We start from the raw sequence: 20,236 nt of genomic DNA, 5'->3' as shown, positions 1-20,236 counted from the left end.
GATCTTAGCCCTGATCATGGTCTTTGAGTTATTTTGAAACCCTGTAAGATGTAGGTACAAACAGTCCTCATAACTTGTGGATTCTGTATTTGTGAATTTGCCTGTTCACTAAAATTTACTTGTACCCCCAAATCAATATTCACAATGCTTCCGTGGTCATTAGTGACATGCACAGAGCAATGAAAATTTGAGTCACTCAACATACATGTTCCCAGATAGGGTCAAGCAAGGTAATAATGCTCTGTGCCTTCTTGTTTAAGATCTCATACTGTAAACAAATGTCCTTTTCATGGTCTATTTACAGCGGCATTTTTGGCATTTTTGTTCTTCTTGTGGATGATTTTGCTGTTTACAATAGCCCCACAAGTGTAGTGCTCCAGCACTTCCTAGTGTTTCTTAAAGGCAGGAAGGCATGATGTACCAATATATATGTTAGATAAGATTAATTCCAGCCTAAGTTACGGTGCTGCTAGCTATGAGTTCAATGTTCATGAATCAACAATACACATTAAATAAGGTGTTTTTAAACATTTGAACAGAATCATATTTTAAAAAGATTACATATGTATTGATTGGTTGACGAAATTTTGTGATCATAGTCTCAAAAGAATCTAACTTTGTATTTTTCTTAGGAGCAATATTTCAGTACTCGTTAATTTCATGTTTTTGGTGACTTTAGAGATCATAACTACCCTTGAGTAACAAGAACCAACTGTAAGAGATATATAAATTCTGTCCTGCCTGATTACTTCCCTGCCCCCTCTGGAAAAACCAGTTTTGTCTCCATTTGTAATTCATCTCAATGTTCCTTTACTCTATATAAATTTGTGCCGGACTGACTTTTCCTTTGAACTGCTTATAACATTTGCCTGGTTCCCTCATTTCATGAGTAAAATAAATTCTTAAAAATGTGTTCATCTATATCTATATTAGAGTCATGATTTTATCTTTTTCAGGAAATATTCTTTTCACAATTTTGGAAGTCCCACTGAGACACCTAATAGATTCACCAAAGCCTGGCAAACTTCTTCACCAGAAGTGGTGCATCTTATTTTAAGCTCAGGTATGTCTTTTCTTGGCCCCAAGAGGCAAACACAAGAGAATTTTGCTGACTCCCTGTTTTTCTAATTTTAACTTTGTACTAAGTTTGGGAATTGGTTTTAGAAATCTATTCTCTAAATAGGATGAAAAGAGACCGAAAATCTGGTCTATTGGTCTTTGTGGTCTACTTGAGCTCAAACAAATGAATAATTTGTACTCACTGTGAAGAGAATAGCTCTTTAGTATGGACCAGTGAATTTCTTAATTCACTGTTAACTGTTAACCCAAGCCTGAAATTTTAGAACTGAAATTATAAACTGTGACTACTGGTTTGTCTACATGTCTGTTAATTCAGAAGGGTCTTTACTTCTCATTATATATGTATGGGTAATGTTTTTCTACCACGGTATGTTATTAATGAATTAGATCGTAAAACTCTGTTTTGATTGGCTTATAGAAAAAATAAGTGCTTATATAAGAATACCCAAAATTCTTAGAAAACAAGGAAACTCAACTTCTAAATATTCTTAATGTGCTAGATTTTAAAAAGATATTCTTGGGGTGCCTGGGTGGCTCAGTCAGTTAGGCATCTGACTCTTGATTTTGGCTTAGGTCATGATCTCAGGGTCGTGAGATTGAGGCCCAGTGGGCTCTAGGCTCAACAGGGAGTCTGCTTGAGATTCTCTCCCTCTCCTTTTGCCCACCCCCATCCTCACCTCTGCTGAGGAACTCTCTCTCTCTGGGGGGCAGGTAAGCATTCTTATAGACCTACGGAACTTTTAAGAATTCAAGATCAAATAACATAGGTGAATCTTGGGGCACCTGGCTGGCTTAGTCAGAAGAGCATTCAACTTTCGATCTCAGGGTTGTGAGTTCGAGCCCCACACTGGGTATATAGATTATTTAAATGAATAAATAAAAACTTAAAAATATTCTTTCTAAACATATATAAATTTACTGATCAAATAAGCTAGCATTACTTCTGTTTAATGTTTATAATCCTAAAAAATATAAATTTCTTTTTATCCAAAATGATTCTTTATTCTGGTCATTTTAACTAATTGGTAACTAAGTTTTATAGTATGTCACCTTGAAAATTAATTTCTAAGATCTTAGATTAACTTAAAACCTTAGATGATGTTAATGGGTATTTATTAGACACTTAAGCACCTAGATCATTTCTAAGAATACTGAACTACTGATTACTAAGCAAAAATTTAAGTTTATATACTTTTGGAGGTTTTATCTTTGGGTTTGTTAATGGACACATTCATTTTTGCTGCTTGGAGAAGTTCGACTATAAGACTACAACTACATGGTTGTAGAAAGTTGTTATGTGAATTTATAAGTTTTGCTAGTTTACTTAAATATTAGCGTGTAACGGTTTTCAAGGATCTCAGTTTTCTCTATGAAATCAGAGTAACTTTGGTTAAAAGATACAATTAAAACATATGAAATTCTCCTAAGAGCAATAGTGGCAAAGAGGTATATAACTTTGTATGCAAGGTAATGAGATGTGTTTTTGTTTACCAATGGAAAAAGAGAATAGTTAGTATAGAGGCCTCTTTTAGGCAACCAACTTGAATGACAGAAACTTGATCAAGGCAAAGGGGCCCACAGTGACCACCAAGCTGAATGCAAAGAGGCTTTCACTAAGCGACCCACCTGGAATAGCCATAGGCCTTAACTGACCAATTATAACCAGGCACAGTTCCAAAAATTACCAAAAAAGGGAAAATTCCATACTCTCTCACTCTGCCCAATAACTGTGGTCCCTCACCACCCCCTTATCCCAGTCTTTCCTTTGCTATCTTGCCCACCGTTTGTTCTGCCTTGGGTGAATTCTTACACCTCCCACACTGCAGCCACCATCCTATCAGGTCGGGTCACCCCACAGTTAGGTCCTAAAGTAAATGTTCAGAATGAGAAAGAGAATGGTGAAGGACAAAACCTGCATGGATGCTGAAAATTATATAAGATTTGCAAAAAGAAAGCTTTATTTGCCTTACAGTATGTCCAAAAAGTCTGAGAAGTTATGAAATGTATTAAAATCCTAGCAAAGTTTGCTCAGTTTAGGTGGGCTTATTTCATTAGTTCACTATTTACTGCCTCTACCTACAACATGAAGGGTTATTCCTTTTGTTTAATCTGCCTAGATTTCAAAGTTTCTGCCGCTTACCAGAATAACCTCATATGCCCACTTTAAGTCCTTAATGACTTCCTTACGAGCTCAGGATCTTTACAGTCATGTTACCTTTTATGTTTGTAAGTTTTATCATCCCTTTGAAAAGAGCAGTCAAGTACTGTTTGTCTCACACCCACGATCCTATTCCTATCCTAAGTGTGCAAATCCACTGACATTTTTAAATTTTTGCCTCCCCAAAATAACAGCCTAAATGTAAAATAAAAGATTCAGAATATCTTTGTACCTAAAACTATTTTCAAGATTCCCCAGAAGGCCTCTGGACTATCACAAGGATGTATTCTTTCAACCTCGTGAAAAGAGAGATACTGGAAATAATTAGGTTTCTTTGACACGATACTATTGATGAGTGGACTGTAAGAGTTAGAAGAGATGCTTAACCCTCCTGAGGTTAAATCTATATGGGTAAAATGTTATTAATATAAATATTTCAGAAATTTATGCTATATGCTAAGTATAGATTCTCAGTGCCCTCACTGTCCATGTTTTATTTATCAGGCTCTGGTACCGCTTTGTCTGATATTAATACAGGTTATCAGAAACAATTTCAGTTATCTTTAAAAACATCAACTTGGTTGCATCTTCTGTAGTTTGGATCTCATATCTCCCAGGCCAGTTTGTGTAAACTGGGAATCCGTATCACATATCAACGGAGTTTGATCAATATACAAATGTTTAGGACCTTCCTCAGACTTACGGAATCTCTTCACTTGATTTTCTTGACATATTCCTGGTAATATTCTTACTACATGCTTGGCACATTAAGGGTATATTACATCTCAGGATTATTATTCTCTGTAAATATTCATCCATTTTTATAAGTTAGATGCACATTCACTGTCTTCTTTGAAACCAGGCTTTAATACTGATTACAGATATTTTGTATATAACATTTCTGGTATGACTTTAAGTTGCTTTATTTTTGTTATGAATGCTTATATTTCATTTCTGAAATTCACCAATAATGTCAATTACGGCCATCTTAAATCTTTTATTACTTAGGGATAAATTTTTTTGTTTTACTCTGATGCTACCCTGAAGGCTCCTGAAATCAGTTACAGGCCAGAGTGCTTTGTCTTCAAAGACAGACAGCCTCAGAGCTCCATGGAGAAGGACTGTTAGGTATTCTTGGGTACAGACTTATGATGGCATAAATAATTATAAGACCATACCAGTGGACTGAGTCAGGATTTCCAGAACTCTAGTTGAGCTGCAGATGAATTTATGATCCAGTGAAACAAGAATTAATTATATAGGACTGAATGCACTGATGAGGGCTGAATGTAGTTTCTGTTTGGAGTATTTCTGATATTGTTTCAGTGTTCTATTTTCTGGGCATTTAAGGAATCCTTTCCCTTTTCTCCTGAGGTATCTACAATTTAGTAGATAGTGTTCTGTAAACTAAAATTTGTATCATTTGTAAATGATATTAGTCTCCCTGCATGACCCCTACAGAATTCGGGAACTCTTGTTGAATATTCTTATATTCATGGCAATACGGTTATTTGTACATGTTCAATATGTCCTCCTTTCTATGAGAAAATTAGTGTAAACAATGGTTATGTAACAAAGGCCATACCTAGATTGACATATTTGACAATGATACTAATATAATCAGATACGCCCAGACACTATTAAGAAACTAAAGTTGAAAAAATCCTTCTAGGAAAGTGGCATGGCATCAGGCTAACAAATTGCAAAGTTCCCCAAGGTGGTAAGGAACATTTTTTGAGGATCTTAGGATATTTTAGGGACCCTGAGAAGGGAGGAAAAATATGCCCAAATTAATAGGCATCACAGAAGAAATCTGGTGCCAAGTTAATAGTTGTGAAAAGTCTAATCTGAGATTCCCTATGAAAAATTTCAGCAAACGTAAGAAAGCATATAAGGTAAAGAGCAGCAGAACTGCTGCCCCCGAAAATGCCTTTTGGCATAAGGATTTTGAGCTGGTTAGTTTTAAAAAACAGTAAACACAGGGAAATCTCTGAAAATGAAGAAATTGCCCTTTTATGAGGGACATTTACATTTATAAGGGAAATCTCCATTTGTAAAGGTGTCTCCCACTCTGTACTAGGAAGGGGAGGATGACTAAAACTCTGGAAATTCACCAATGGAGAAGCTGTGGAATTAAATCTGCATAACAATTATATCCTTGTTTATGGTTCTTTGCCTGATAACCTCCCAATGCTCTCCCCAGCGCCTGCTCCCCAAATCTTTTGTCTTCAGCTGGAGATGGTATTTAAGGTGGTGGCAAGGGCCATTTTGGAGTTAACAGTTCTCCCTGGTATACAGGAGGTATACATGTTATTAAACTTGTTTGTTTTCCTCTGTTAATCTTTTAATTATAGAGGGCAGGGGGTCTCAGCCAAGAACTATAAAGTTAAAGGGAAACTTATTTATCCTCTCCTACAGTTGCAAATTATTCATTCTTGCTATACCTAAATAAATGCTCAGGCCAAATATTAGCCCAATATTTTGTGATCATAAATAATCTTTGAGATTTTTTTTAAATCACAAAAGAGGAAGAGTGGGAACAAATTGTTTCAGTAGAAAACTGCATTATCTTATAGTATGCCCTTTCCCCGTCCAGGTTATCAGATTTCAGCTTAACTCCTTGTCTTTCAGCTATTTTACTTCTTTTTAAGTTGTATGACTGATAGATATGCAAATTATGTCCTGTGTCCTACTGGTAGTGATTTAATTAACTACCCCTCCCCCACAAACCTCCATCTGTCTCCATTTGCATTCCTTTTTTCCACATACATTTGTGTTTTGACTTTTACTTTCAACTGGTTATAACATCTACCTAGTTCCTTATAACACATGGATAAAATAAATCCTTTAACACAAATTTTTATATCTGTAGGAGTCCTGCTTCTTAGCTTTCGAAACAAAGCTGTCTTTTTAACAGATGAGTGAATGTGAGGTTGAGACCCTCATTAGAAGGTTTAAGTTAGGTGGAAATCCAGACTTAGTTGATGGGTCTACTTCTGGAATAATTCTAAAACCTGGGCTGCAGCTCCAATTACCTCCTTATTTTCCAGAATCGAGGGCTCGACCTGTCTGCTTCCTCCCCTGCCTCTACCTTCTTTTACTTCAGAGGCGGGTTTTCCTCCCCAATAGACCCAGTATGGACAGAATGCAGTTTCACAGTTTATCCTCTGTCCTCCTACTCCTGAAAGAAACCCTCCTCTATTTTGAGAATTTCAAAGAGTTTTTACAGCTAACAACAATGAGAAAAACACAGGGGGTAAAATGACCTACCAAAGGAAAGTCACAAAGTTTCAAATCAGATCAAACGGGGAAAAGGCCATTTCTGGTTTTCATTAGCATGTAAATGGTAGTAGATCCTAGCCTTCTACCAACGACATTTTTTCCACAACTATCTTACTCCTCCTCTCTCCGTGATGCGGCTTCCTTCTCCACCCCGCCCTCAACTCTATCATGAAACAGTAGGAAAGACAAAAGCCACAATGGGTGAGAAAGGTGGGTCTTTTCAGTACACAAAGAACTAAAGTGAGGTTGATCTACATTTCAGAGGAAACCCCAGATACTCTTTTCTCTTTTTACAAAGAAAGGTTATCTTTGAAGAGTTCCTCTGGAATATTTGCTGAGCTCAAAGAGAGACCTTCAGGATGAGGCCCTGGGGTTAAAGCCAAAAGACTCAGGGGTATTTATATTTTCTTTACTTAGTGTGTATGTTGGGGGAGGTTGAAAAGTAAGATTTGGGGGAGTGGAAGGTAGGGAGCAGGGGGGGAAAGCCACAGGGAGGGCATTCAGTCTTTTCTTTCCCACTCCCTAGTTTCACAGAACCAGCCCTCTGATGAAGCGAGATATGGTGAGAAGAGAGACCCAAGCAAAACAGAAGCAGGGGGGTAGTTACAGGAGTTATTAATAGCAGGAAGAAGAGAACTACTTTTAGTCTCAGAAATTATATATTCTTACATAAAATTCTTATGTAAAAAGATGAACCTGCACAATACCTTATATGGTTAAGAAATGAAAAATGGGTGATTAATGGGATCTTGTGGTATAACATAGTTCTCTTTTAGCTATTCTATTTCATTATTGTATTACATGTAACATAAGAGTTTCCACTTATCCTTGATTCATACTGGGTAAGAATAGAGAATAGAACTATATTTCTCAAAAATATAAAAGTGAAGTTTTCAAAGTTGCATAAGGTTTTCATATTTCCTACATTCATACAGAATATATATTAGTGAAATATTTAGAATATGTATAGAATGTATATTCTGTGCGTTGCTAAGTACTATATAGATCAGTGCTATCCAATAGAAACATAATGTGAATCACATATAACTTTAAATTTTCTTTACTTTTTTAAAGTTTATCTATTTATTTATTTAAGTAATCTCTACACCCACCAAGGGGCTCAAACTCACAAGCCCAAGATCAAGAGCTGCTCTTCTGACTGAACCAGACACGTGCCTCAGTATAATTTTAAATTTTCTAGTAGCCACTTTAAAGAAATATGTAACATCTATTTTAATCATATTTTTCTAGCCCAATATAGATTTAAAATATTATCACTTAAATATGTAATCAATACAGAAACTTTAGATAATTTTTATACCAAGTCTTTGAAATACAGTGTATATTTTACACTTACAGCACATTTCAGTATGAACTAGGCACATTTCAAGTTCTATACAGTCACATGTGGGTACCATATTTGACAGTGCTGACCTAACTAAGGCAAAAGAAAAAAATTAAATTTCCTTGAAACAGGCAGAGTGACCCTCCTCGGGGAGCTTAGCTACCTCGATGTTGACACTTTGCTAAGAGCGAATGGCAATCTTATCCCGACCCCCCAGGATCCTGTAAGTCTTCTTTAAGATGTAAAAATTCCTTTGAAAACTTCCTTTATCTCTACCCCCCAAGATACTCAGCAATCATCCTCCAAGCATATGGCCCACTGATACACATCTGAAGGGTCTCAGGACTGAGTTTTTATCAAACAGTAATAAATGACCTTTTCCTAACAATAGCTAGCCCCCTCAGGATCCTGGAAACCTTGTTTCCAAAATTCCTTGGAGGCTTGTGCTGTCCCTAACCCCCTCCCAACTTAAAAGTATATAATCAGTCATCCATCACAACCCCAATGCAGCTCTTTCTGCCCAAAGGTCCTGTCCCCATGCTTTAATAAAACCACCCTTTTTACACAGAAGACATCTCAAGAATTCTTTCTTGGCCGTGACTTTGAACCCCAACCATTTCTTGTATCATAATCAATTTTTTAAGATCTACTAGCAGCATAGTATCATATAAAAAATACTGAACTTGGAATCTAGGAACTTGGGCCTTATCAATTAAGAGCTATGTGATTGATCTGGGTCTTTTATTAATTTCTAGGCCTCTGTATCCTTAAAAAAAAAAGTTTAGAACAAATAACACCTTGGAAAACAGCTCTAACGTTACGAAATAATCATCTTACGTACACTGGAATATACTTAAGTTTATCGGTTAAACTCAGGATAAGCTCCACATTAGAGAAACACTGGTTGTATTTTACGAACACACTAAAATATAAGAAATTGCTAATCATTCTATAATTTTCTTTCTCCTGATTACTAGAGGGAAGTAACAGTTCTTCTGAAAGACCGAACAAGTAGCCAAATTAATTTAAAGTGATTTTTAAAACATGATTTGGAGAATAATTTATAACATCACTAAATGTACAGTTCAAACTCACCAAATATTTACTGAGCACATTAAAAGATGAGTGGGACTGGGTGTTTATTTTTTCCGTGTAGGTGCTTATAATCCAGTAGGCAGAATAAATTATTACAGTTTGAGTACAAGGACATGCCTTATTTAACTACGGATCCCCAAAGCCTAGCCACCACTGCCAGCAACAATAGTGTCTGATGGAATGAAATGTAATAAATACAAAATCGTACTATAAAAGCTGTAAGAAAGGAAAAAAATTATTGTGTATGTTAAAAGAAAGAGAAAGCACATCCAGTAAGGGGTGGGAGATGGAAGTGGGAAAGGGGAATAAGAAAAGGGAGCCGGAAAGAGTTAATGTTTAAACTGTATTCTTTATAAAGGTTAGATTGTAGTTCTTGGCAGGAATAAGGATGAGAAAGGGAAAAACAGCATGAGTAAGTTGTAGATGTAAGAAAATATATAAGAAGCCTGGGGATAAGGGCAGAACAAAGAGTTGGGACAGAGTAAAATAAAGCTAGGTCAGTGCTTCAGTGATGTGTTTATATTCTGAAGAACTTTGGTTTTTGTTGTTGTTTAGATTTTAAGTAATCCCCACACTCAACATGGTGCTTGAACTCACAACCCCAAGATCAAGAGTTGCATGCTCTACCAAGCCAGCCAGGTGCTCTTGTGAAGAACTCTGATTATCAGTTGAGAGTATATCTCTTAAGCAGAAGCCCTTTAAGATGTTTTAATAAAGAGTAGTTTGGATTTAGAAAAATGTCACAGAAGCAGGGGTCTTGCTATTAAGACTGTGTGTATATGTGTATTTTTATACAATGGTTTAGATCCTGGGTTAATAAACATTTTCTGTAAATGGCCAAATAGAAAATATTTTTAGACTTTGGGGGCCTTATGGTCTCTATTACAACTATTTAATTTTACTATTGCAGTTGAAGAGCAGTTACAGACAATATATAAATGAATGAATACAACTGTGTTCAAATAAAACTTGTTCATTCACTTACAGGTAATGACCTTGTTAGCTAATGTTACTTAATGTCTCTAAAACCTCAGTTTCTTTGATCTACAAAATGGGGATAATAACTGTTCCTGCTTCACAGAGTTGCAGTGAGGATTAAATAGGACGAATGAAAAGCACTTAGCAGAGTGACAAACTCATGCCTTAATGCTTATGAATGTTAACTTTGTGGTGATGATACTCATTACCTGAGTCTGAAATATAATTAGAAGGCATTAAAAATTTCTAGGAAGAAAATGAATCTGAAAATCTTGTTCTTTATTATACTGATTCTCTATAATACAATCTTTTATGTCAAGGAAACTGATGGTCATGACTTTTTTAAAAAACCATTTAAAAGTAAGGAAAACAAGAAACCCAAAAAGGGGATGAAATGTGTATGTTGTTCACTTTCAGAATAGTCCCTGAGTATACAAAATATCTTTTTTTTGAGGCAAGGCAAAGATAAATATCTTTTTTATCCTAACCTCCTGTTTCTTGACACTAGTGAAAGGCAAACATTTAATACTCCTAAATGGATAACTTTTGCCAGATATTTTGTTTATTATCAACACAGAAACATCTTTATTAACAAAAACATATTTTCCCTCTAGACCATATAATGAATAAGTTAAATAAGTTACTGGGCTAGAAAATAAAGAAATAAAACTATATGAGTTGGCCCATGAGCTTAATATCCTTAAGTGTACTTAGTTTTTGAGTATTACCCAATCCAATTTCTCATTTCAAAGAGGAAGGAACCTGACTTGCTCAAGATCTCCTGTAAACAGTTATGGAATGAGAATCCTAGTCTCTGAATCCAATAGTTGTCACATATTAGTAACAACTTCTAAACCATTTCTTTCTAATGCTTTCACTAACCAGAATATTGGTTTCACCCAACCTTCCATTAGCTCACAACAAAATGATGTTAGGTGTGGGGGGAGAGGAAAACCTTTAGAATGTCCCCACCACTATCTACCTACCCAAGAGAGGCAAATCAGAATGGATAAGATGTGGGTAATTTGGAAAAGATCCTCCACCCCATGATTCTGTACCATTTCAAAGATTTGCTTAGACTGGCTGCCTCAATAACTAGAGAAACAGGACGTTTATATATATAAAGTCTCTTTACATATAATGATATATAATGCTGAAGGTTAGATAAATGAGGCAGATCATAAGTATTATAATGAATTCAAGAGTGGAATAATCAGTGAGAACTCTCCCAAGAGATGAGACCAGCTTCAAATTCTTGAGTAGAGGAATGTGTTTTAGAAAGTAATTTTACCACATTATCACATGTCCATTATATAGATATTATGCTAGGTGCTGGGGACAAGGCAGTGACTAAGATGGATGTGGTTCCTACTACCTTGTAGGTTAAAATTCCTGATCCACTGTTAGCCTATAGTATTATACTATCCACTAAGCTTTTTCAAGTTATACTGCCTATTGACTTTGATAATGTTCCTCAATTTTCTTTTCCAGGGAGGCAGAAATCAGAGTGGGAAAGGACGTGATTTCAACAGCAGCAGTGGCTAGTTCACACCTGCATTTCACATGGCAACTGTAGTCATGCAGTCCTGGTGACCACTTAGACATTAACCAGAGATTTAACAATTTAATTAGATTTCCTGTTATTAAACTCACATTACAGACCTCGAATAATTTTCAAGGTGTCAGACATGAAATATGGCAGGCTGCAAAGATGGAAAACATTAATAGAACTGTTTATGATAAGCTATATTACAGTGTAATTAAAAAACAATTTGATTTAAATCAAAATAATATTTTAAAGACTATGACCACTTTGAGAATAATTATGTAATTAAGAAATTTCGAAACTGCCAAGAACATGTTTTAATAAGGAGCTTCACTTAAAAATTTTTTTAGATTTTATAAAGTCTAAAACGAATAGGATAAACTTATATACAATAATAACTATGTTCTTAACTATGTTCTAAACACTTCTATTAACTAATTCAATCCTCATAACAATGCCATTGTACATAGGAGAAAATGGAAGTACAAAGACATACAAATAGTAAGAGACCAACATGGATCCAAGCCCAGGCAGTTTGGCTTCACACTCTTAATCATAAGCTATATAATACTAAGGGTAAAATATTTAAAAAGCAAATATCTTAGATAATAACCTTTATAGTGCTTTCACTTTTATATGTCAAATATGCTATAAAATACTAATAATCTTTTACATATATTGCCTTAAAGTAAAAATATACTTAGACATTATGTCATTCAAATAGATAACTCAGATTCAACTTCAACTGACCACTTAGAACAGAAGAATGCATTAGGTACAATACACAGTAGTGCTTGCAAATCCAAGAGAGAAAAACAGCAGAAATAGCAGATGGAGAGAGGTAAGGGGAAGAATGCATAGTTACTAAGCATGTATTATGTATCAGGTACTAGACTAGGTACACTATGAGTTAAGTATCATGACTTCAACAATGAGAAAATGTTAAGTCCATTATGAAATTAATTCAAAATCATGTAGCTTCCGAGTGGCATAATAAGGATCAGAATTCAGACTGCACTGACTCCAAAGCCTCTCTTCACTACCATGTTGCATGGCTTAATAGAAAATGAGAAAAAAAAATTTGTATTTTTGTTGTATCAATATAAGTAATAGTTTTAGGTGGCTATCTCAAAAACTAATACCCTCTTAGGCTGCATTAACCTAATTGTAGAGTTGAGATTACGCTCGGTACTATACCCACCATATCTAGAAAAGTGGCCCACAGACATCAGGCTTACGTGAAATTTTAAGGTACTTTATGGAATTTTAAGGTAATTTAAGGAAAATTTAAGAATAAGGTAATAACTATTATCCAAGTAATCAAAGAGCTATTAGGTAGAATTATAGATTTGAGATTTTAAATCAAAGTAAGAAAGAATAAACAGGTCTCAAAACTGGAATAGGCTGCCTTATGAGATGTTCAAGTAGAGTTTAAAAACCAAATATAAGTGATTTTGCGGAGTGGGCCATGAACAAGGAGGCGCAGAAATAGTTTTACTCCCTGCCTCTATTTCTAATTAGAGCATTTTGGCTTTGTTTACATGTTATGTGGGCATTCCATTTTAGATATTTTTTTGGAGGGGGGAGGTGTTCTGATGGTATAAAAAAATCTAAAAACCAATGGATTAGACATACTATAAGATTTCTTTCAACTCAAATTCTATATTCCTGACTGGTTTTGATTAAGGTCATAAAATCATATCTTGATTTCATTTGTCAAAGCAAAACAAAAATAGACCAAACATACCATTTTTTTCTGCAAAGGCAGCTGCGTCTTCTTTAGTACTGAAGGTTAGAACCATGTTGGACAAGGGATCAGCCCTGTAAGAAACAATTTTTTTCCAGAATTTAATATTAAGCTTTGGGGGGGGGGAAGAATTTATTTAAATAAAGTAAAATGTTTAGAAAATAAATAGTTGCTATAATATAAGGTAAGTATACTACTGATGAAATACCATATTTTAAAACTGTTAACTCTTTGAATATCTTTTTCCTGTATTAAACTGAGATTTTCTAACCTGTACTGTCAAATTTAAAAATTTGTAACTGCAAAGACATTTGGTAATTTTTAGTCCTTAATATTCAACTCTTCAAAAAAAAAGAAAAAATTAAATTGAATTAAAAAATCCCAACAATTCTCAAATTGACCTTATAAATTCAATATCAAGAAATTTACTGGTGAGGGGCGCCTGGGTGGCACAGCGGTTAAGCATCTGCCTTCGGCTCAGGGCATGATCCCGGCGTTATGGGATGGAGCCCCACATCAGGCTCCTCTGCTATGAGCCTGCTTCTTCCTCTCCCACTCCCCCTGCTTGTGTTCCCTCTCTCGCTGACTGTCTCTGTCTCTGTCGAATAAATAAATAAAATGTTAAAAAAAAAAATTTACTGGTGAGTGCAATTGTCAATACCATCATTACCCCAAAAAATAGATGGCAATAACATATAAATGAATCTTCCATCATTATGGACAATTAAGCATATGGCCCCTTCATAAAATAAAGCCCCAAGTATTAACATTTGAGTTCTTCAATCTAGGATAGTGATGTTTACAAATCTACACAGAACCTTCACAAAATACCACATAATTTCAGAAATATCACTCTTATTAGTACATTTATAAGAAGGCAGAACACTGTTTGCTACAAAAGTTTATTATGAATCTCTCAAAGATGAATACAGCATTCTGTGAGACATCGTTTAGAAATGTGGAAGTAATGGGGCGCCTGGGTGGCTCAGGGCGTGATCCCAGGGTCCTGGGATCGAGCCCCACATCGGGCTCCCTGCTGGGAGCCTGCTTCTTCCTCTCCCACTCCCCCTGCTTGTGTTCCCTCTCTCACTGGCTGTCTGTCAAATAAATAAATAAAATCTTTAAAAAAAAAATGTGGAAGTAAAAAAGAAGACTTAGGAAGTAATATGGATAATGGGAAGATATGAGATATGCAGAGGAAAGAATATACAGGAAGTAGCCCTCACTGAAATGAAGATCCACAAATTAATGCTGATGAAATTCTAGTCCTCTACTGGGGTTACTGTTCTGAGCTCCTATGAGACCCCTATAATGATATGTATTCTTACCATACCCCCTCCTCCACCTTGTAAGAAAAAGAGCTTCAGAATGGTTAGTTGTATTAGTACCAACAACAAATAATTTTATACTTATCCCTCCTTTTACAAAGCACATGATCTCTCAGTTGATAGTTTAGATAAACTATACTGAGAACAGAAATGTCAACATAAATATGATCCAGTAATTTTAAGATTTATTTGACAGAGCACAAGCAGGGAGGGTGGCAGGCAGAGGGAGAAGGAGAAGCAGGCTCCCACTGAGCGACGAGCCCAAAGCCCACTCGATCCCAGGACCCCAGGATCATGACCTGAGCCAAAAGCAGAGGCTTAACCGACTGAGCCACCCAGGAGCCCCCCCCCCCGCTTTTTTTAAAGATTTATTTATTTGAGAGAAAATGAGCAGGAAGGTGAGAGGAAGAGGGAGAGAGAACTTCCAGCACATTCCCCACTGAGTACGGAGTCCAACACAGGGCTGGATCCCACAACCTCAGATTGGGACCTGAGCTGAAACCAAGAGTCAGATGCTTAACTGTGCCATCCAGAGCCCCTGATCCCATAATTTGATGAGTGTTGACATTCATGTTAGCTTAGCTGAGACCAGGAAACACAACAGAAAAACTGTAGGAAAAACTCAGGAGCCAAGAGCTCTATAATCTGCAAAGGTGGTACAGCCTTTATTATTCTCTATTTAGGAAGAATTACATAGGTTGAACAGTTAACCTGTATCAATAAGCCACCATTTTTCCAGCCACTCCACTTCTATCCTTCTCATTCTCCATCTCCTATGTTTTGAAGTTCTTTTCTAAGCCACAACCAGCTTTCACTTTCTTATCCTTCCCCAAACTACTATAGTTTCCTAACTAATCTTTCCTTCTCCTCGACTCCGATCTACCTTCAGCATGTTGCCAGATTAATTTTCCTAAAGTTTGACTCTCAAACTCACTGTCCAACTTTAAAACTTAGAAGTTTTCACTGTCTACCAAATGAATTTCAAAATCTCCTACACTTTAGCATTTGAGCACTTCTACAATATGATCAGAACCCACTTTGCAATCTTCTTTTTAATTATTTCCCTTGGAAGTAACCAACTCGTCAAACAGATTGCTGAGTGCTCCTCTAAATGCAGCCTATACGTTCCCACCAGCTCAATCTGTTCCTTCCACTAGGAATATAGAGAGAGGCCACTGTATCAACATATAGAAGTCCATCCCAACCATCTCTCGTGATTTACAATGAATACTAATCTTTTCTACGAAGTCTTTTACATCCTATCCTCCTCCAATTATAAATAATCTCTCTTTTCAATCTTTAGTAAATATAATTTGTACTTATATTTTTAAACTCTGTTTTGCTCACTTCCCAATTACTGAGGTTCCAATTTGGCTAATGGCAGATTTACCTGCCATTAAAATCAGATTTATCTGCCTAATAATTCCATAATAAACTACAGACAGAATAAAAAAGCCCACTGTTTGAAGGGAACAGAGTAACCAAAAGCAGGAATGAAAATGGGAGACAATTCAACTTTTGAAGGAAGGGAACCACATTGGATTAGATCCAGTTGAGAGTTTTTCCCCTAAAGGTACTCTCTAGTCCAGACATTAGGACCATCAAGAACTCAAGCAGAAAGATAGTCATCAGCACAAGGAATCTGGAGAAGGGGGTTTAGTATTGCCAGAGCAGCTGGAAAGTTAGGGGAGGAAAGAGTGAAAAGGAGGCACGTGCAGAGAACTACTGAACCGCACACAAATGCACAAGGCTCTAAAAACAATAACTGAGAAGGCTGAAAGAACAAAGCAGAGATTTCAGCAGCTGTTTTTTGCTACAGGAGAGACTGAGTTTGGAGTCTCCAGTTAGAAGGACTTAAGAACCTTGTGCTTTCCACCGAAACCTCAAAAGGGCCATGCCTTTTTATTATTTTATTTTTTTAAGTAGGTTCCATGCCCAGCCAGCATGGAGCCCAACCTGGGGCTTGAACTCATGACCCTGAGATCAAGACCTGAGCTAATATCAAGAGTGAGACACTCCACCAACTGAGCCACCCAAGCGCCCCCATGCCTTGTTATTTTTAACACTACGTTCTAGGACTAAGACCAGGGTAAAACCGAAATGCACCCAACCTAACAAAGCATAAAATAAATCCTCCAGAAATTCAAGGTAATCTATTCATATTTTAACTGTCTTCTGGAACACAACTCATCACATTATCAATGTCATTAAGTGGATAGGCATAAGGATAGAAAATTAATGGAATGGTACTTTTTTTTTTCTTTTCCTTTTTTTCAGAATGAAACTTCTTAATAGAAATTGACTTGATCAGGGGTTAGTTATGCATATTAATATGAAGTCACAGGTTCACCAAAGATATGTACAAGAATCTTCATTTTACTATTATGCATAATAACCCCAACTGAAGACTGTTACAAAAAGACAACAGGCCCAAAATGGAGTCATTTGTACTTAGCCCCAGATCAGCAAATCAAGACTTCACAAGACTCCACTTTAACCTAACTGCAATTTCAATTTCTCTCAGGAATGCAATCTTAAACTAGTCAGTCTGGAATACCAATCAGAGAGGAAAAATAATCTGCTCTTTCCTTGTCCTTGCCCCCTTTTGCCTGTAAGTCTTTCATTTCCCACAGCATTGAGAAGCTTCTATTTGCTAGACAGAATGCTGCCGGATTCATGAATCATTGAATAAAGCCAATTTAATCTTTAAATTTACTCAGCTGAATTTTGTTTTTAACCAATTTAGTGGCAGTAGTGGGATGTGAAGCAACTTTTTGACGGCAGAGACAATCAGCAACAGGTGTGGCACCCACAAACCTTTTTGAGTTGAGTTCTTGGTCTTTTTCACCATTTCCAAGAGCCATGGGTAAGTTCTTTTTGATTCTGAGCTCCACTTTCTTTGCATCAATCCCAATCTAACTGGCATACCAGTCAGTTCCAGGTTGGGAGCTGCTGGTAGTTCACGCCACAATTCTGGAATTCTGGTTTAATTGGTGGAAACCTGCAGTCCTTGATTCTGTCCCAAGACCCATGTGGGAACCGTTAGTGGCAGCTGCAGTTTCCCACTGATGTGGAGCCTCCAGTCCCCATTTGTTTGGTGTTTGCTAGTTCAATCCTTTCCCCAGTCCAAGATTCCATGATGGAAATTATTGGTGGTACACACAGGACTATCTCATGGCCAGGACACAGTAACATCTCTTGGTTACTGCCAGTATATTAAGGTATACATGTTTGTTTTGTGTTGTGTAAAGGTTAATGCTAATGTGGATCTTGGAAGCCAGCAAGCTGCAAAAATTGGTGGGAACATGCTGAGCACTCAAAAACTGCTACAGCACTCACCACCTAACTCAAAGATTCCCATGTTAGCATAAGTTGATTGCAGAATGGGTTAGATGGACGCTATATCACTGCCAAACTCAAGAAAATTTCTGTGCAATGAGAGACACTGCAAAATACCACAAAATCCCCAATGCAGCAGCACATCGGGTTTTAGTTTGGCTCTGAGAGACCCAAAGGCTTAGCTTGGGGGGGAAAAAAAAAAGGAAAAAAAGATCTTTAAATTCTAAAAAGTTAAGCATGCCACCTTCTGGCACACCTGCATATTTTGTCTAAGAATTATAGTCGCAGATGCTATAAGTATCTACAAAAATGTCAAAATTTTGTTAGAGACAACCTAGAATTACAATAGCCATTATGGGAAATGTTCCAATTAGATGAGATCATTAATTTAAGAAATGCACTTAAAAACAAGGGTTCCTGAACTGAACAAATAGAATGGGATACATATTTTAATTGGTATTCAGAAGCTTGCAAAATGCATCAAATTGCTTCATTAAAAAAATGAAGCAAAAGGCTAATGAAAAATTAAAGACACTTAAAAAAAGACAATAAAACTGACATGATTCCTATTGCTCCCCTCTAATCTTCCTTTACCTGAGTATTCAACATTCTACTAATCCTTTATCTGAACTGCCTTTCCACTCTGAAGAGACTATTAAAAGGTTACCTTTTATGATAAAATCACCCAAGGCTGCAGGGTGACTCACTCCTTGGTCAAAGACCAGACTAAAAACCATAGTTAAAGAGTTTCTTAAACCCAAGGAGGACCCCCAAAGTTTTCTGAAGAATTTATTAAGAGTCATTATGAGGGCCTATGTCCCCAGGCTGCCAGATCTTGTCAGTTTGTGCACATGCCGGTGGGACCTGGTGAAGCCCAAAAATGGATGCAGGAAGCAGGATGGTGTAACTCCAAGGATGATATCCAAGATCCTTAATCCTCAACCTGCTCCCTTTGTGGACTAGGAAAGGTCTACAGAACAGCCAACTGATCTTAAGAAGCCATGCCTAGAATCTTCCCTGTTCACAATGATTGGTAAATTATTCAAAGATGAATCTGCTGCAGACTTTAAGTCCACTTGGAAGCTCTCTTCTATAGCATTCCAGGGCTCCACATAATAAATGAGGTCACCCAATTTGCTCTAGCTGCCCTATTTGTAAATGGATTATCTCCTGAGATTAGTGGATTGATAAACAAGCAGAAAACAGGATGGGAGACAACTGACTGAACTTGTGATCATAGCTGAGTACTTTGAAAGGACTTGGGAACAACACCACAAACAAAAGTCTGCCAAGCTACTGGCCTTACAGCTACAATAGCTCCAAGGTCAGGCACCTAAAATAATATCTGGGTCCCCAATCAAAACAATGGCCCAAGGGTTGATGCTTCATTTGTAATCAACTGGGACACTGGAAAAAAAGTATCCTCAAAGCTCCTATGCAAATCTGTCAATATCAGCTCAAGTGAAGCAAATGTTTCCTCCAGAAATATTAGTAAAAAGCTTTAGCCAACTGAGGAGGCAATCTTATTCCATTTACTAGAAAAACAACTTAGATCCAACTTCTTCTATAACTAGTGAGTTTTGTATTACTGTACCTGATTCATGGGAGTAATTTTAAAATAGAAGTTATAAATTCTCCATTACATCTCTCTGTATGTCTACGTGGGTCTAAATATTTGTGTTGCAGATAGATTATTTTTTTAATAATTTTTTAAAGATTTTATTTATTTATTCGACAGAGATAGAGACAGCCAGCGAGAGAGGGAACACAAGCAGGGGAAGTGGGAGAGGAAGAAGCAGGCTCATAGCGGAGGAGCCTGATGTGGGGCCCGATCCCATAACGCCGGGATCACGCCCTGAGCCGAAGGCAGACGCTTAACTGCTGTGCCACCCAGGCGCCCCAGATTATTATTTTTTATCTCTAGATGGTATTGGTAAAATTAATTTGTAAAAGAGGTCTATTTAACTGGTTTAAAGAAAATTAAGCACCTTTTTGAATTAAGGTATTCCTAAAATTCTCAGATATACAATAGAAACTAACCCAAATGCTTTTCATATTCATGTGATCTGGGAAAATATTCAGCATCAAAGCTAATTTAAGTTTGTTTGTGTAATTAAAATAGGTCTTTAGAGTTACCAATAGTGAATATAATGCAGATATACAACTTTTATTCTACTTGGATTTAGTAGTCAAATATGTTCACATTATCGCTGTTACAAAACTTGTCAGCAAGAAAAATAATATGATGAATTTTCATAAATTATCTAAACATACTTATTGAGAATGAGTGAATTAAAAATTTATTTTAGAGCACGCACATGCATGAGAGGGGGGAAGG

At 36.5% G+C, this 20,236-nt stretch overlaps 1 protein-coding gene across 2 annotated transcripts in view; it reads right to left on the bottom strand.

Moving 5' to 3' along the window:
* The window catches only part of NDUFS4 (NADH:ubiquinone oxidoreductase subunit S4), a 114,071-nt gene that overhangs the window by 11,876 nt on the left and 81,959 nt on the right, over nucleotides 1-20,236 (bottom strand). For both annotated transcript variants that reach the window (XM_026510686.4, XM_026510685.4), the window contains exon 4: nucleotides 13,232-13,305. In XM_026510686.4, coding sequence (XP_026366471.1) covers nucleotides 13,232-13,305 — 74 coding nt within the window. The remainder of the gene's footprint in view (nucleotides 1-13,231; nucleotides 13,306-20,236) is intronic.

Source organism: Ursus arctos, unplaced genomic scaffold (genome assembly GCF_023065955.2).
Source record: "Ursus arctos isolate Adak ecotype North America unplaced genomic scaffold, UrsArc2.0 scaffold_15, whole genome shotgun sequence".
NCBI classification, from domain to species: Eukaryota; Metazoa; Chordata; class Mammalia; order Carnivora; family Ursidae; genus Ursus; species Ursus arctos.
Note: the sequence above shows the minus strand (reverse complement) of the source record. Positions and strands in the feature narration are given on the sequence as shown.